The following is a 19,155-nucleotide window of genomic DNA, read 5'->3' as shown; positions in this document are numbered from 1 at the left end:
CCAGTATTTTCTTTTTTGTTTTGATAAGATAAGGGGAGAAATAAGGAGATGGTCATAATGTTCTGATAGGACTGTTGTGTCGTTTTTGTTCTGAGATGCACCTTACTGCTATTATATATATATATATATATATATATATATATATATATATATATATATATATATATATATATATATATATATATATATATGTTTGCACAGTGTTTGTGTATGAATAAACATTACTGAATGTTACACACACGGATCATCGGTACAGATTATTTTATTACATTCCATAAAGCTTTAGGTTTTCTCCACGTGGCGTCAAGAGCAGGCAATAAATACAAGTGGAGAGAAAGGCAACAGGGTAAAACAACAACCCAACAAAAATACAGAAAACAGAAATCAAACAACAAACACCCAGACACCTCCGGCTCTCTCACACACGCCTCCACATACGCAGCCAGGCAGAGAAGATACAGTGGTGTGAAAAAGTGAAAAAAAGTGTTTTCCCTTCATTTCACTTTCACTTTCACTTTTTGCATGCTTGTCACTTATAAAAAATATATATATTTAAATATAAGTCAAATAAAACACAAGTAAACACAAAATGCACTTTTTAAACGTAATAATAGCTTTTTTCCACCTTTAACAGCAACAACTGCAAAAAAAACCTGCTCTTTGTGTTTACTTGTGCTGTTTTTGACTAAAACTTACATTTGTTTTTTGCTAATCAGAAAAATTTTAAAGTGACAAAACATGCAAAAAATAAGAAATCATGAAGAAGCTTCTTCTTCCTCATCTGGATGTTTGGCCTCAAAAACAAGCTTCTAATATGGCAAATATTAAATAAAACACAACAATGCATAATAATAATAATAATAATAATAATAATAATAATAATAATAATAATGCAAACTGAATATTAACAATGTTCCTAATAAATGTTAAGAAGAGGTACTCACAGAACTTTAGTGTAGCATTGGTTTAAAACTTAATTACAAAGAAAGTTTTTTTAGATTTTTCAAGTGTTCTGAATAAATAAGTGAAATAAATAAAATAATCTTTCAGATTCATCCTTCTCACAACCTGCACCACCTTTCTCTAAGGCAAAAAATAACAAAAAAGCAGCTATATACACTGCAAACGGTGCAAAACGACCAAAATCACAAACCATTTATTTTCAGCGAATACGTAAAAAAGTGTTTTATAAGGATTCAGGCTGCATGCTGACGCTGAGCATTACATTTGACATCTTTGATCATCTTTGATCATCTTTGATCATCTTTGATCATCTTTGATCATCTTTGATCATCTTTAAATCGCGGATTCTTGGCGTATTTGCTGAAAAGTATGGAAAGATCTCTAACATCTGAATTTGGGTTGTGTATATTTATCATTAAAATAAAACAAATTTAATAAATAAACATGCATTTCCCAGAATTTCAGAATTTTAAACTACATAAACTCGTCTACGCTCTGCAGTCTGATCTCCATTAATTATTTTTATTAAAATGCAATCTGAAGTGGCTACTGACTTATTTGGCATCTCAGTCCAATGTGATTTTTTTAGTTTACACAAAAAAAAAGTGCTTTGAATTTAAAGAAATGTAGAGAAACTAAATTAAAATGTTGCATCAATGCAATTCAGATTTTTTTTTTATTTATAATTTAATGTAAATCTAAAGAACAAACAATCAGCTCCCAGATTCTTTAGGTGGTTGCCATGTTTTCCAGTTGCTTTTTAAGGATTGTAATTGTGTTAATGGCTTGAAACCAGTTATAGTCATATTTTAATTCACACTTAAATTCAAAGCAACATTTTTATTTTTTTCAGTGTAAAATAAATCTAGCCTAATGCACATTTACTTAAATAAGCATCAGCTTTATGCATTAAGCAATGAGACAACATTGAAACAAGTGACATATTATCATATATAAATTAATATATATTATTATATGTTAATATATATTTAACAGCATCTTTTGAGATGTTTTTCTGGGATCCTGGCTTTTGTAAACAGTGTTTTGCGCTGAGTTGGAGTCTGGCTGCTACATTCTGAGAGGTATATTAAGGCTATAGTAGATAAGAGAGGCTCTGGAAGGTCCTTTTTAACGCTGAGTCACTAAAACAGAGCGAACAGACGAGCAGATAAACACCAAAACTGACCTGCGGCGAACTTTAGAGCAGATTAATCCAGGAGGGAAGACGTAAAGCTGTGATCAGATACAGAAACTGAAAAGAAGAAGGTTATTTTCTAGTATATAAACGGATTAACAGGCAGATATTTACATTAATCTCTGGAGATTCTGATTTGAAGCACTTAGCGTGGCTTTCAGATGCGTTTTGGCTTTTTTTTGGCTGCTGGAATATTTAAGAGAGATGTGATGCTGCTGGAATGTGATCGTGCTGTAATGTAGGATCAGAAATTGGTTAATTTTGTCTGAATGGTTAATTCAGGATGTAGTGAAACAAAAAGCTTTTCCAGAGCGCTTTAAATATGGCTGCAGAGAGTCAGTAAACTAAAACTAAAATAAAATAAAATAAAAACAGATTAAACACTCTCAGAGTACTAAGTTTTGTATCAGACGTATGAATCCGAGTTCGTGTCTGAATAATAACGTTAGTGCATGTGATTGAAGCATTAATTCCTGTTTCTAAACAGAATTTTTAGCTTAAAAGCTCCAGGTACGTGACGGGCACCTTCCCTTTCTGATTTCCTCTTTCTCCAATCAGCCAATCAGAGTCCATCCCTGGAACCGTGTACACTGTGATGAGCTGGATAGATAAAGATAGATTAAAAGAGGAAAGAGAACAAATTACAAAATGTTAAATCTGTTAGAATATCTGGAAAACAAATACATATTTATACACATTATTAAACTACAAGACCAGGAAAAAGTAGCTTATTCATTTTCATTTTCCAAATGAAAAAAATGCTTTTTTTCCGGGAACCCAGGGTGATATCAGCTAGCGTTTCATCCCACGTATCTATTTAAATATCTGAGCGCTGAAAGAGCTAGTGCTTAGCGTGGTTAGTGGCTAATGCTAGGCTAATGCTAGGCTAATGCTGCTGCACCCACCCTTAGTGCTGGAGAAACTTTACTGAATCTCCTGTATAACTTTGTACTTCACTGGTATCAGCAGTTCCAGCTTTTTCATTTTCTTTGTTTTTGTATTGTAAATTATTAAACTAAGGCTGGGTGCAGCAGCATGTTTTCCAGTAACCCAGGGTGCTATCTGCTAGTGCTTCGTTCCACGTAGCTTGTTTTAACATATACTTATCTCTGAACAGTTAGCGGCTAATGCTAATACTGCTCCAGCCTTAGCGCTGGAGAAACTTCACTGAAACTCTTGTATAGCTCTGTACTTCAGTGGAGTGAGAGTTCACTGGTATCAGCAGCGTCCTGGTCGTACAGGACTTCAGCTTTTTCATTTTCTTTGTTTTTGTGTTGTATATTAAAACTAAGGCTGGGTGCAGCAGCATGTTTTCCGGTAACCCAGGGTGCTATCAGCTAGTGCTTCTTCCCGCGTAGCTCGTTTTAACATATGCTCACTTCAGAACTGTGAAAGAGCTAGCGCTTAGCACGGTTAGTGGCTAGTGCTAATACTGCTCGCCTTAGTGCTGGAGAAACTTTACTGAAACTCCTGTATAACTCTGTACTTCAGTGGAGTGTCTTTACTGCTCCTTAATACCTGACTGATAGAGTTTATACATAAGGAGTGGATCTTTTTGGGGGATCTTTTTTTTGTTTCATAGTCTGAAAAATACAGTAAGGAAACTGAACAATAAAAAAGTTTATTTGATCATTTTTTTAATGCATTACATTTTCTGAGTTTATAAATTATAATAGTTCTAAATATAAATATCTAAATTGATATATCAGTGTTGTAGGACTTTTACTTTGTAGAAGTTTAGCCCCGCCTCTTACCTCGTCTGCGAGGAGTGAGAGTTCGCTGGAGTCCGCAGCGTCGTAATCGTACAGGACTTTAGCTTTCCGAGTTCCGCTGGCGGGAGGCTGAACCTCCTCGATCTGAAGAGCCTCCGCCTCCGGACTCAGAGAGTTTACAGGTACGGTGGAGGAGGCGTCTCCAGAGGAGCTCCTGACTGATCTGGGGTTCACCAGAAACGAGTTCGGGTACCGTCTGAACGAGAGATAAAAACACGAGCATGTTAAAATCAATTTTAACTGATTTATTTACGGTAGAGTCCTTTTATAAAGCCATTACTCACACATCTCCATTAGCACTGAGAGCGTGAGGAAGAGTAAGAAAATCAGGAAATATACAGTATATATATATATTTATAAAAAGATTTTAAAAACAGATTTTAGCTCATTTTATTAGTTGTTCTTTTCTGTCTTTGTATTTTTTTATAGAATGAAATGTGTAAATCTCTCACCTGGAGAGCTCTTTCTGCAGCTCCTGCATGAAGTGATGACACTGGTTATAATACGTGGCCTGAGCTTCAACAAACTCATGCAGACATCGCAAATGATTCACCTGAACAGAAAAAACACAATTTTATTAAAAAAAAGACCATATAAGACACAAAAAATGATTTAAACTAATTTGCATTTTAAACTTAAGCGATATTTGTTAACTAAATAAATATACATTTTCATCAAACGTTTTAGAAAACTCTATTATAATTTTTTTATGCTTATTTTGGTCATTTAAGCCTCTTCAAGCATAAGAAAATAACCTGAAATTATACAAAATCCAGTGAACCTTTATAGTGCAAACATTTTTTCACAATTAAGCCAGTGTGTCGTCTAAAGCTCTATCTGGATGGGATTAGTGTCTCAGTGGGTGTCTGTGTTAAAAATATTTCACACTTCTACTCTTTAGGGATAAAACTCCTGCTTCCGGACTGCAATCAAAAAAACAGGAGGATCAGAGTTTTTCTCGGTCACATGACATCATCACGGAGTTCAGTAGCTCCTCCATTTCCACTCTCTGTTGTGTTTTTTTTTTTACGTGGATCTCTGTGGAAACCGTGGTGTGCCCAAAGTGTAATTACGGTGCGCGGCAGTGGACAAATATCTATTTTATTAAAGGCGAGGAGACGAAACTCAGAGATGTGCGTCCGGACGGGACTAAAATTACCGGAGGAGCACGGAGTTCAGAGAAAAACAGTAGATAATTCAGCCTGTAATTTTCTCAGAGGACGTCTACAGGTTTTCCCGGCTCAGCCAATCCCTGAGGAGCGTTCTGTTGTTTATGGGTGAAAGGTTACAGGATGTAAACATGACTCACGTGTGTGCTGCTTATTCCCTCCAGAAGCAGCCGCGTGACCTCCGCCTGCCGATCAAACTCTGTCTGAGCCAATCGCAGCTCCTGCTCCGCCTGTCCAATAAACAATAACACAGAATGAATCATGTAGTAACTAATAAACAGTGTTAAACAAACCAAAATACTCTGTGAAGTATTTAGATACTCTTATCTGAGCTGATTGTTAACTTGTGGTTTCTGAGGCTGGAAACTCTGATAAACTCATCCTGTACAACAGAGGAAACTCTTACTCTTCCTGCTTTTCCTGATGAGTGCCAGTTTCATCATTAAAATGTTTTTGAGGATACTTTTTACTAAGTTCTTGAATTTTTTTCGGATTGACTGACCTTAATTTTTTTTATTTAGTTGAGTAGTTCTTGCTTCTCATAATCTGGATTAGAACATTACTCAAATATTCACTATTCACTGTATAGCTGTAACTCTACCTCTTCACTACTTTACTTTAACTGATGCTCTCAAACACTTTATTAAGAGACAAGAAATTCAAGTAATTAACTCTTGATGAGTTCAGCACAGCTGTTAACTGAAATCCTGAATTCCAGAAGACTCTACCTCATAAAACTGACAGGTATGCAAATCTGCCATCAAAGGAAAAGTGTGGCTTTATAGAAGAATTTAAAGTATAAAATATATTCTGGATGGTTTAACATATTTAACATATAAAAATATTAAATTTAAACTTTTGTCTGGTTCTGTATGTAGTTTGTAGTTAGTGAGCATATTGTAAGTAATTTTTTTTTTTTTAGATGAAGGTGCTAAACTGTAAAATAAACGAGTATAAAGAGTGAAATATCGAGGTCACGCTCACCTTCTCCACCTCTTCACCCCAGAGCTGATTAGTAAACATGGAGAGAAAAACACAGAGAGTGAGGTCATCACAAAAAAACATGACATTTAAACACACAACACTGTGTTTAGGGACACACTGATCCAGACCAGTGATCTCAGTAAATGCTCTGTGATTGGTCAGTGAAGGAGATCCTGCTTATTTAGCTTTAGCTTTAGGGCCATATTGCCCACCCTTAAAGGGGACGGCAGCTTAATTTATAATGATCAATAATTTCTAATTTCTCACTATTGATTTAATTATTTATTATTGATTTTATCAGCTAAAGAAGAAGAAGTTGTGTTGTTGGTGTCAGAGAGAACTACATGCTGTACCAACAATGAAAAGTATGTGTGTGAGAGGGCAGTGTGTGTGTGTGTGTGTGTGTGTGTGTGAGAGGGCAGTGTGTGTGTGTGTGTGTGTGTGAGAGGGCAGTGTGTGTGTGTGTGTGTGTGTGTGTGTGAGAGGGCAGTGTGTGTGTGTGTGTGTGTGAGGGCAGTGTGTGTGTGTGTGTGTGTGAGGGCAGTGTGTGTGTGTGTGTGTGTGTGTGTGTGTGTGTGTGTGTGTGTGTGAGAGGGCAGTGTGTGTGTGTTTGTGTGTGTGTGTGTGTGTGTGTGTGTGTGTGAGAGGGCAGTGTGTGTGTGTGTGTGTGTGTGTGTGTGTGTGTGTGTGTGTGAGAGGGCAGTGTGTGTGTGTGTGTGTGTGTGTGTGTGTGTGTGTGTGTGTGACTCACGGCCGAGGCGCTTGTAGACAGTACGTAATTTCGAGGTCTGGTCTCTTGGAAATCTGGAACTGCCTAAAAACCAGAGAAACACAACTTTAATATACTGTAACACCAGAAAACAATCACCTGATAATCACCTGATAATCACCTGATAATCACCTGAAAATCACCTGATAATCACCTGATAATCACCTGATAATCACCTGAAAATCACCTGATAATCACCTGAAAATCACCTGATAATCACCTGAAAATCACCTGATAATCACCTGATAATCACCTGATAATCACATGATAATCATCTGATAATCACCTGATAATCACCTGATAATCACCTGATAATCACCTGAAAATCACCTGATAATCACCTGAAAATCACCTGATAATCACCTGATAATCACCTGAAAATCACCTGATAATCACCTGATAATCACCTGATAATCACCTGATAATCACCTGATAATCACATCACATTTTATAAAATGTTAAATAATATTTTTTATTATTATCTGCTGCTTCATAAAAAAGAATAAATGTTAATTGTCACTTTTCTCATTATTCATATTGAAAAGTAGATAATGTATTTTACTCCAGTACTGTGTGTATATATATGTTTAATTACAGACAGGAGCTGCAGTAATTATCTGATGAATATAAATATATATATTCAGTATGAGGGTAAGTATGCATGCTATTAGGTTGGGTGATAAATATATATTTGGTGGAACTGAGTGAAAAGGATGCATTCACATATAAGAGAGTACGTGAACCGTCATGCTGTTCATCTGTGAACCAAACCACGCCCACAAAAGATTAAAGATCAGTTCAATTCAAATTTCCAGCATTTAATCACTTTACTGAAGTTTAAAACCTCTAGTTCACTTTTATCATCATTTCTGATCTTTAACTTTTTTACAGGCAAATAAATGAATAAGGAACCGATGTAAACATGCCCCCTGCAGAGTTTACTGTAACTACACTACCCAGCAACAGTGAATATAACCCTCACATTTCTGCACATCAGTCAGTAGAAATATAATATACAATTTATATTTATATTTTTTCCAACAAGACAACAACCCTAAACACAACTTCAGTATAACATCTGCCTTGCTGAGATTTATTTATAGATATTATTTATAAAATATTATTAGTATTTTTAGATATTAGTTTATTTTTTATTAATTTTACCATTTCTTATCATTGTTATAATTTTATCTTATCATTTACTTTTACTATTATAATTTTTTTTGCTTGATTTTTATTTTTATAAATTCTTTACCTTTTTATGTGTTTTTATGGTGTTTTATGATCCTTTTATTTATTTTTTTCTATTTGTAATATATATATATATAAATCATATTTATGTATTTACTATTATATTTTTATTTATTTTAAATTTTATACTTTTTATGTTTAGTTTTTTTATGTTCCTTTTACTTAGATTTTCCTATTTTTATAGATATATAAATAGATTTTATTCATCTAGAATTAAATGTATTTATTTAAAATGTGTATTTCTTTTATTTACTATTCTATTTTTTCCTATTTTTAATTTCTTATCTACTGTTTTAAATCCCTTATTTACTGTAAATACTTGGCTGCACTGTAAATGAGGGTCACCCTGTATTCCCAAGATAAAATAAAGGTTGATTGATTGATTAATTGACTATTTATACTGCTGTAATAGCTGTACAATTGATAATCTAATTTATATAAAAGATATAATAAAATATTTACAGAAATGAGGAAGATGTTCTGAGGTTTGTTGGATACTGTATATTTAAGGGTTAAATATTGTTGGTTACGTGATGATGGAACTATTTATCATCCTGAGTTTCAGCTCTGCAGTCTCTGCGCTGCTCCTCTGATTTAATTGATGTTGGTTTTCTGCTCACTGGGGAGGAATAGATGGAATAATTAGATCCGGTTTGTCTTAGCAACCGTTCACCTGCCGTACCTGTTAAAGACAACCTGGAGCTGGAGGAGAAACACTGCAGCATCAGGTTACTGTCAGACGCCCTCAGATTTATACATTCATGATTAACATGCGTCAATGTGGATTATACCAAACTTAAATCAAGTAAATCAATATTTCTTCTACATAAAAATCCATCTCCTATCAGGTTCCCATCATTACAGTAAGAGGAGGCATGAGAAATCAATATGAAGGAGGAGTAACGGTACTGAAATGAAAAGGAAGAGAGAGAGAGAGGGAGAGAGAGGGAGAGAGAGAGAGAGAGAGAGAGAGAGAGAGGGAGAGAGACAGAGAGAGAGAGAGAGAGAGAGAGAGAGAGGGGAGAGAGAGAGAGAGAGAGAGAGGGAGAGAGAGAGAGAGAGAGAGAGAGGGGAGAGAGAGAGATGCTACTGGAGAGGAAATTCACCCCAATACTCACTTCTCCCTCACACTGGAACGAGTGAAACACAGACAGAAGGATCAGAATTAGCACAGGCTGACCTTAACACAGAGCAGCTCAACCACAGCCTCTTAAAACCACTGTTAAACAAGAACAATAGTCATAATGTTTTGAGAATAACGTCGCAATATTTCATTATATTGCTGCCCAAAAAAATAACAGTGTGAAAAAAAAGAGTCATTAAGCATTCATAAAGCATTGTAAACCTGATCATACATATTTATAACAATGAATTCATGATTAGAATAGCACTGCTGAAGAAAACTCATGATTTGTATAGCACTGCTGAGGTAAGATCATGATTAGAATAGCACTATTGCAGATGTCCATCATTGGAATATATTAATAATAATGACGGTCATATGATTAAAGTTTAATAGTTGAATACAGATATGTAACATATTACAAGCACAGCTTATGATTCATTGTAATCACAATTCATATTGTGTATTAAACATGGCTATAACGTATTACACATTGTTATAAATATGTATAATCATGTTTATAATGCCTCATGAATGCATCATAGTATGCTATGAGCATGTGTATAGTTTCTAATAGAATGTTTTATCTTGCTGTCTTATTTCACGTTAAATCCAAAACACACTTATGATTAATTAAGTCTTTTGCTCGTTTAGAGCAGCACAAGGTGTACTTTTCCCGTGGTTATGATAGCAAAGACGGGCACTGCCTGTGAGTTCTCCTTCAACAAAATGAGAATTTACTTTAATACGTATTTCCTTCTTTCCTCTAGAATAACACAGTTTCTTACACCCTCGTTTTAGCCTTCTTATACTAACGGCAACCTGGAGCTTCCTGTGTGAGTGAGTGTGAATGATAAACAAGAAAATCCTCAGCGTCTCTTATTTTAACTGCAGAATGTTGCTATGTTCCCTTTGCAAACTCTGAAAATGCAATTTTCCTGGTAGCAATGCCACTTAATTCTCAAAATAATATGAATTTATTCTTAAAATAATATAAATTTATTCTCAAAATGACAGACTGTATAACTGTTTGTAATGTTTTGACTTCATGCTTAAAATATTTTGACATTTTTTAATATTACGACTTAATTCTCAAAATATTATGACTTTATTCTAGAAATGCCACAGCTATTATTCAACCCTATTCTAAAAATATCATCACTACATATTACTAAAATATATTTATAAGTATACTACATATACTTAAATGATATACTTATTATTTATATATTTTGTTTGTCAGTGGCTCCAAACACTGCGGTATAACAGAGAAAGAGCAGGAAGTGGAGGAAAGAGCAGGATAATGAATAAAGAGAGGAAGCTGAGGAGGAAGTATAGAATAGAGAGAATAGAGAGAGAAGCTCACAGCAGCTTTAGCTTCTGCTGCTTTAGCCTTTTTTAGCCTCGCTTTACAGGCGTCCAGATCCAGCCGCCGGTTCTCCAGCAGCCTCCGCTCTTTCTGCACGAAAAGAAGAGGAGACAGAGAAAGAGAGAGAGAGAGAGAGAGAGAGAGAGAGAGAGAGAGAGAGTTTAGACAACACTCTCTCATATTTACACAAAACAAGGACTAAAATTAGTTCTTCTGTCTGAAGGAAATTCCCCTCAGTGGTCAGTTACTGTATATCTAGAGATTTTTTGGTATTTTGTCGTATTTTTTGTGAAAAGCATCACAAACACATTGTTTATTTGGTCTTTAGGCAAAGTTTTTGCTTTGCAGAATTAATGTGCACACTGATATTTAGCAAAAGCATCAAATATTGATATTTTAATTCAGACAGAATATTGGTTGTGAAATTCTGTGAATCTGACACCAATAAATGTATAATTCCCTGTATTTGATTATTTAGGAGTATTTTATCCTCTTCAGAAACAGATATCATACAGAAATGTACTAGGATATATATTGAGTATTGCAAAATCATATTATTGTGATATCATCGTTATCGCAAGATGCCCTGTGACATATTGTTGTAACACTTTAATAAATAAATAAAGAAATCCTTTTTTTTTTATTATTAGCTGAAATGTAAAGATTGGTGTCACCCATTATTCCACTATTATGATTGGATAAAAGTAAACTTCAATAACTCTGATTCTAAAAATATGATAGTATAATATGATAATATGATATAATAACCCATAACTTCTCAATAACTCATAATCAATAATCAACCAGGGCACCGAGAGTCCCAGACTCACCGTTATTGTCCTCCAGTCTCCCTCCAGGAAGTTGCGTAACGGTGTGAGGAAGCTAATCGAGGACGTCTGGAGAAACTCTCGCTCAGCTCCTCCCAGCCTCCTCTGACAATCACCCACCTGAATCAGGGTACTCCCTAAACACCCAGAACAACAGGAGATAGAACAGCACTGCTGAGGTAAATTCATGATTAGAATAGCACTGCCAAGAATAGTAACAGTACATGTGAATATATCTATACTCTTTTAAGAAGCGTTAGACACGTCCAGGTAGCTGCGCTGTTAAAATAGCAATCCTACAAATCCATCAAAGGGCACCTGATCCTTAAAGCGAATGGCAAGTGAAACACTAATTTCTTTAAGGTTTCTTACATGTTACGTCCAAAAAACACCCATGATTAATTAAAAGAATTAGCTGCTTGTAATAATCACTAAATGTATAAAAACCTGTAAAAACAGATTCTGTATTTGATTGTTTAATTTTGTTCAATCTTAGATTTTTTCATAAAATAATTTAATGTGAGTTTATCTCTACAGGAGTTTCTACACAAATACGTGAGTTTTTCCACGTACAGCAGAGTTTATCAGTGATGCTCACGTCCTACATTTCCACTGATGGACACCAGAGACCAAACTAAGAGCAGCTGCTCAGCCAGACATCATTAATGAGCCGTTTACTGCTGCTAAAAGCACTTCAGCAGAAACAACAGGCAAACTAAATGATCACCATCAGCCATCAGCCATCAACTGCATCCTCCTCTTCATACATCAGAATTCAGGTCATAGAGATATATATATATATATATACGTATGTGTTATATTCAGTGATGGACCAATCGTCCTTCAGTTTGATTGGCTGATAACGATCGAGGGCGGGGTCAGACACCACATTAACCTCTTTAACCTGAAACAAACATTAGAAATTTAGGCTGATTGTAAAAGAACAGGAGGGATCAACTCACCCAAATTAACAGATTTCAGGAGAAATGTATGCAGATTAATGTTCAAGTTTGACTCGTTTGACTTTTAAGGGAAAAGGTTTTTTTTTATTATTATTATTATTTTGTTTACTTAGATGCCAACACAGCGAGAAAATATATATATCTATGTTTTTATCTTTAAAACAACTAATAATTCTGTACTGTATACTGTAGTGTGAATTGGTGTGATATACGCTCCAAACCTGTTAACTACATTAGCCTCATAACACCAGGGAAAGCTTAAGATTGTACTATTGGTGAGATACATTAGTGTCACAGCTCTAGTGCTAATTTATAAGATACAAGCTAAGCTAAAATAGGTTTATAAGTTAGTTAACTCAGTGACGACCAGCCTTCTATCGGTCTGAAGATCTTCTATCTGTTTGAGAGACTAAAATACTAGAAATACCGGAAAATGTTAGATTTTAATTTCAGAAACATATTTTAAATCACTCATGAAATCTGATTAAAACATCATGGATTTTTGCATCATAGCATTTGACTCAATTACACACAAAAAACATGATTTTTTTTGGTTTGTTACAGCTACTGCGCCTGCGCAGATCTCCATATCTAGGGGGGCTGATATTGTGGTTTGACCTTCCATTACTTGTTAGCTGCATTAGCTTCATAGCTCCAGTGTTAATTGGTGAGATATAGGTTTTTACTATTTGTCAGGTAACGCTACATTAGCCTCACAGCTCCAGCGCTAATTTGTGAGGCTCATATATGCTTCCTGTACAGAGTTACAATTAGAAAGCTTTAACTAACTGTTATCTACAGGCCTGGCTGAGTAAACGCTGCCCAGCAGAACTGAATGACATGTGACCTCTGAATAAAGCACTATTGATCCACTGAGCAGCGGAGAGAGAGAGACAGACAGAGAGAGAGAGAGAGAGGGCGGGGCGTGAGAGTTACTGCTCTGGATTCTGATTTCTGACCGCCTGGAGGAAAGAACTGAACAACAGCACACAATAATCAATATAATCACATTCACAAAAGCCCACATGCTCTGCTTTTACTCTGTATCTGATAAAACTGATAAAACCCTCAATTGAACCTGTCATGATAATTATGTTATCAACTTACTGCAACATAAACTGACATAACATCAAATGCAAAAGGTCTAGAACCATCTATATACAGACAATCATCAAAAACGTGCTTTTTGTGTGCTTTTGTATTTCCATTTGGGCCTCAACTATGTGAAAAACACGCATCCATACGTTTTCTGTCAAACACTTAAAATTAAGGTTTTGGCGTCAAAAATCATGAGCTGTTTGGATGCTCCCTTATTGAGTCGTCAAAATAAAGAAATGTGCATTAAACCAGTCTGGACCACCCATTAACCCACATTCACTAGATAAGTTAAACAAACATTGTTTCATTAATTGTGGTTGAGAACCTCAAGACAGTTTACAGCATTAAAATTAGCCAATAGACTTTGTCTGAAGGAGGGATCTGTAACTATTGTACTCTGCAAGTCAGCAGATGGAGCTCAACCACTCTGCTCCACATGCTACCTGGGAAAGTCACCACTAAACTGTTAAACGCTCATTATACATGGCTATTATGCGTGGCCAGCAACAGCTCATTTGCATAAAAGTGACAGAGCCCTTAAACAGATCATTCTGAAAATAAGAAGAATAGAGCTGGTGAGATCTTTATCTATATATGAGAGTGATTTTGTGTAAAGAACTTCATGAACATCCCTCATACAGCCCACAGACCTGTTCTAACTTGTGTAAAAGAGGTAAAATTATAAACTTGCATCTGACTCTGATTATTCTATATCCTGCTCTATATGTCGGCTCTTACCATACGGTGTTCCTGGTCCAAACTCTTTGGCCGCTTCGAGCATATACTGGCCCAGAATTTCTCCATTAGTGGCTCGATACGGAAGTTTTCTATCAAGTTTTTCATAAAGGAATTCCTCGATCCTGGCACCTGACAAAAACACATAATGATAAAAGAGACCTAGAATTATCAAATATCATTCTTCAAATATACAAAGGAAACTGACATATATCAATCAAAAACAGACTTCTCTGAGGACACACAGCTACCACAAACAAAACCGAAAATGCAAAGAAGAAATGTACAGGATTACAACCATCCAATCAGGAGTAAACTGGCCATCGGGAGTTCTGGAACAATTCCCGGTGGGCCGCTCTGAGTGTGGGCCGCTGAAACAACTAAAACAGAACCTAAAACAAATATTCTAATACTAAACTGTGCTTTTATCCACATTTTCTGAATTCATTTGCCACCTGTCAATCACATCTGTGTACTGATAACACTAAACTGAACTAATCTGTAAGATCTAGTTCTTTTTCCCTCAATTGAGCTTGATTGAGCTTCTCATTTATTATGTCATCGACTTGCTACACAATAAATGGATATAACACAAAAAATACAGAAGGTCTAGAACCATCTGAAGTCGTAACATCCTTTAAATCTAAAGACAATCAACCAAAAAATGCAGACAATAACTATAAAAAATATAGATGTATACTACCAGTCAAATGTTTGCACACAACTTCTCATTCAAGGTTTCTCTTAATTTAATGCAATTTTATTTTCATTAAAGCTAAATGTAAATACTTAGAAAATTAGAAGTATAAAACATATTCTAGTTTGTTTAACACTTTTTGTTTTCACTTGTGTTTCTGTATAGTTTTCAAGTTCTCAAATATTAAATTTACAATGGTAAAATCATGAAAACACATTGAATGAGAAGATTAGTATGAGCAAACTTTGCACTGATACTGTATCTTATATCGCTGATTATTTGCAGAAAACATTTGTTTTAAAGCAACTATTTCTTCATATATCATGATCAGACAGACGCTGCTACAGAAACACAGACAGTGAAACGTCTGGACGACACAATGAGGTGATCTGAGTGTTTCAGTAAATAAATGCACACAGTGACTCTGAATCCTGATGAGGAGATGAAGACACTGTAATTACGGTACACAGATACCGACCAAGAACTGGTGTATAGCTCTGTCTTAAACACACTCCATCAGCACTCACAATGAACCCCCATCAAGACCTTCAACTGGTCTAAATGGTTTATTTCCACTTTAAAAGGTAATACAGTATATTGCCAAAAGTATTTGATTGTATTATAAATCCATTGTGTTTCTGGAAAGGCTTTCCACAGGGTTTAGGAGTGTGTTTATGTGTTTATGGAAAATTTTGACCATTCCTCCAGAAGTGAAGAGCATGTGTGAGCTCAAACACTGATGTTGGATGAAAAAAATCGTCAGTATCACAGTCTCCACTCTAATTCTTTCAAAAGGTGTTTTATCAGGTTGAGGTCAGGACTCAAAAAGATTGTCCCCAAAAGTTGGGAGGATAAAATTGTCTAGAATCGCTTGGTATGGTGAAGAAATGAAGAGTTCTTTAACTGGAACTAAGAGGCAGAGCCCAACTCCTGAAATACAACCTCATACCATAATAATAATGATCATAATGATCCCCCCTCTACCAAACTTTACACTCGGCACAGTAAAGTCAGGCAAGTACCGTTTTCCTGACAACCACCAAAACCCAGACTCGTCCATTAGATTGCCAGACGTCTGAGTTCAGTGATTCAGTGAATACTTTTGGCAGTATAGTGTACATCATCCTTCGGATGGCATGGATGAGGAACAGCCCGCGGTTTAGTCGGGGCTCTGTTAAAAAGGGAGATACTTACCAGTGTGATCAACTGTGGCATGAGGAGGGTTAAAGAGTCAGAGGTTAGACGGTACTGCCACTCTCAGACATGCTATTATAAACACGACACACCCAAACGCACTTAATAACATCTTTACTCAGACTAATATCATCTATACAGGCTACTGACTGATGGTGGAAAGAAAGCCTGCAGTGTAAGAAGGGTACGAGATCTGAGCCCATAAACAAAACAACTACTGCCAAATAAATTATTAATAACTATTATAATAATAATAAAAAAAAGTTGAATTTAAATAGGGCCTTTCTCATATCCACAGTATTATACAAGAACACAACACAAAAACACAAACACACCAACAGTTCCCAGCTGGCAATGAGAAAATTCTCCCATTCGCAAATACAAAATATATATATATATATTTTTTTTTATATATTTTGTAGCAAAATTTCAAAAAAATACAAAAAAACAGAAACTACACTATGAAATATGAGAACTATTAAGCAAAATAATGAAGCTAAGTTCTCATAAATCGATATAGTCTTAATAAATTATATTTGACTTCTATAAAATAAATAATAATATAAATATTAATAAATGAGGTGCAGCTGAAACTGAAAATACTGTATACTGTATTGTTCAAGAAGTTAAATCTGCATTACATGAAGGGAAGCATTTCTACTCCTGAACATGGAGGACAATGGTATTGATTAGGGGTCGGACAAAATATTGATATTGTAATATATTTACCATGGTGTATCATTTATTTGTAATATTAATCATGGTGTCAAATATCAGAATTTTAATTGAATCATAGGTGCTTTAAACTCCCTAAGACTGACTGACCCCTTTATTTATCAGCCCCATAATTTCTGGTATTTTATCCTCTTTAGTAACACAGATGCTGTAAAGTATCGAAGAGAACTGTCTTGTTTTTATGTATTGTGATAATATTGTATCGTGAGCTGCCCTGTGATTCCCACTCCAGTGTTGATGGGATGTGAACTTATGATCTCCAGAGTTTCTGGAGTCCAAGACACAACGAAAGGGTTAATTTACTCAGAACTGTGTTTTTTTATGCAGTCTAATTTCACAGCTCTGGGCCGGCCCTACGGTCTAACTGCTGCAGATTAAGTAAGAGGAGTTCATAAGTTCAAATCATCATGTGATAACAGGAGTTCTAACAGCAGATAATGGGAATAAACCATTTCAGCTGCATCACACTGATGTTTTTGAGTTGATGCGCATTTTAAAATGTGATTTAACAGAACTTTTGACTCATAGTACCTTTATTTTTCAATGCAATTTGGCTTGAGATGATATAGACAATAGAGTTGTACTTTTAGTTTCAGTTTGGGAGCTGAACTGATTTCTCACATGTTTATAAAACTAAACGTGTGTATAAAGGATGATCTGCTCACTTGGGTTTGGCTGTAGCAGAACTTCTGTCTGTCTGTAGATTTTCTCGGTCCAGTTCTTGGTGCAGTCTGCTCTGGCAAGCAAGCTCTCAAAGTGAGCGTCCAACTCCGTCTTCTCGGCCTGGCCCAGTTTCTCCTCTGTATACTGAGAGAAGACAGATGGAGTCAACAAATCTATTTATTTCCACACTGATTATAATCAGCTGCATTAGTCTGTCTCTAATAACTCTAAAAACACTGATATATAAGCTATTGAGTTTGGTTACAATCATATGAGATCTTTAATTTTAGCACGTTTTTTCAGTATATGGTGTTTCACCACTTTTCTTGTTTCTTTTCTGTATTTATTATTACTATATTTATATACTGATCCTTAAAGAAAACAAAAGAAGGTATTTTTGGTTGAACAAACGATTCATTATAGTTCAAGTTTTAAACAATTTATCAATAGAAGTTTACATAATATAAAAATTCTACTAGGGAGAGATTTAGTCTGTAATAATAACAACAACATTATTGACTTATCATGCTATATATGCCCATGGCTTTAATATATTTTTTCGGACTTTTTGGACAATATTCCACAATACGTTTTTTTTTTTTCTCAGTGAGGTAATCCCATTAATATTGAATATTGATATAGTTTAAAAACAGCATTTTATGTTTGTTTTATTCATTTCTAATATTTAAAAATGTTTATTTTTAAATCCAATGTGAAACAACAATTATTGTGACAGACTCAGGCTGACTGATAATATTTTATTGTTATTTTGTATTGATTTATTTTCCCACATAAAACAAATACAGACACGCATTATTTATTTTAATTTAATTTTTCATATTTTAGTTTTTCTTTTGTTCCACACAGATAACACACACAGATACAGTAAAATCCGCTCCGGGTTTTTGCTCCAGCTGCCTGAGTGGCGCCACTAGAGCGCCGCTGTTCACAGCCTCAGCCCTGCGGTTACAACTAAACCACGAACCGGATTCTCACTTCACGGATCTGGATTTGTGGCACAGCTGCTCTCGTGATGCAACACGAGTTTAATTTCCGCTGGGAAATAAAAACAAATCTCTATTCATCACTTTATCTGATATTTCTATAAACCTCAGCTGTTTAACAGATAGTATAGTTAGTTTATTAGTTAGATAAGTAGTTAAATAGTTAATTAATACACAGTATAGAGTGATTTGTCTGTAATTCAGTATATACTGTACAGATCGGTAGTAAGAGCGGCGGTATCGCGGGGGTATATCGCTGCGGGCGGTGAGACAGCTGCAGGGTATGATCTGTATGATCAGTAAAGCGGTGTATCCGGGGGGTCGGTTCTGTATAACGGGCTTGCGGTTACAGCAGATCCGGCAGAGTGAGGGTAAACCGGGGGAGGACTGAGAGCTGCAGGAGGATGATGATGATAATAATAATATTAATAATAATAATAATGATAATGATTTATTTTACCTGAACAGCTCGAGAAAAGAAAACTCCGGCATCGCAGGCGAGTTTCTTCACACTGAAATCCATCCCGTCCTCAAAAACACATCAATACACACACAGGCCTGAGAGAGAGAGATAACAGCGGGCTGTGTGTGTGTGTGTGTGTGTGTGTGTGTGTGTGTAGCTGTCATCAGTGATCAGTGGCTCTG

General features: G+C 35.5%; 1 protein-coding gene across 2 annotated transcripts; it reads right to left on the bottom strand.

Moving 5' to 3' along the window:
• Positions 1 to 244: 244 nt before the first annotated feature.
• sh3glb2a (SH3-domain GRB2-like endophilin B2a) lies at positions 245 to 19,135 on the bottom strand. 2 transcript variants are annotated; one of them, XM_022670557.2, is made up of 13 exons: positions 18,971 to 19,135; positions 17,509 to 17,650; positions 14,221 to 14,349; positions 11,426 to 11,559; positions 10,593 to 10,685; positions 9,222 to 9,233; positions 6,835 to 6,897; positions 6,084 to 6,107; positions 5,240 to 5,329; positions 4,383 to 4,483; positions 4,215 to 4,229; positions 3,913 to 4,126; positions 245 to 2,758 (listed from the first exon to the last, which is right to left on the bottom strand). In XM_022670557.2, the coding sequence occupies exons 1-13, from the start codon at positions 19,031 to 19,033 to the stop codon at positions 2,651 to 2,653; spliced, it is 1,188 nt and encodes a 395-aa protein (XP_022526278.1). In that variant the 5' UTR covers positions 19,034 to 19,135; the 3' UTR covers positions 245 to 2,650. The 2 variants fall into 2 exon arrangements, with proteins under 2 accessions (XP_022526278.1, XP_022526281.1); XM_022670560.2 differs by lacking the exons at positions 4,215 to 4,229; positions 9,222 to 9,233 and having other exon boundaries at positions 18,971 to 19,134.
• Between the last annotated feature and the right edge of the window lie 20 nt (positions 19,136 to 19,155).

Source organism: Astyanax mexicanus, chromosome 12, assembly GCF_023375975.1.
Source record: "Astyanax mexicanus isolate ESR-SI-001 chromosome 12, AstMex3_surface, whole genome shotgun sequence".
In the NCBI taxonomy this organism is placed as follows: domain Eukaryota; kingdom Metazoa; phylum Chordata; class Actinopteri; order Characiformes; family Acestrorhamphidae; genus Astyanax; species Astyanax mexicanus.
This window is presented reverse-complemented; position numbering and strand designations above follow the sequence as displayed.

Coding starts and splice junctions, on each gene's coding strand:
- sh3glb2a (XM_022670557.2), bottom strand. CDS start 19,033: ATGGATTTCAGTGTGAAGAAACTCGCCTGCGATGCCGGAGTTTTCTTT. Junction 10,686..11,425: donor GAGACTGGAGGACAATAACG/GTGAGTCTGGGA, acceptor CTTTTCGTGCAG/AAAGAGCGGAGGCTGCTGGA. Junction 5,330..6,083: donor GGGGTGAAGAGGTGGAGAAG/GTGAGCGTGACC, acceptor TTTATTGGACAG/GCGGAGCAGGAGCTGCGATT.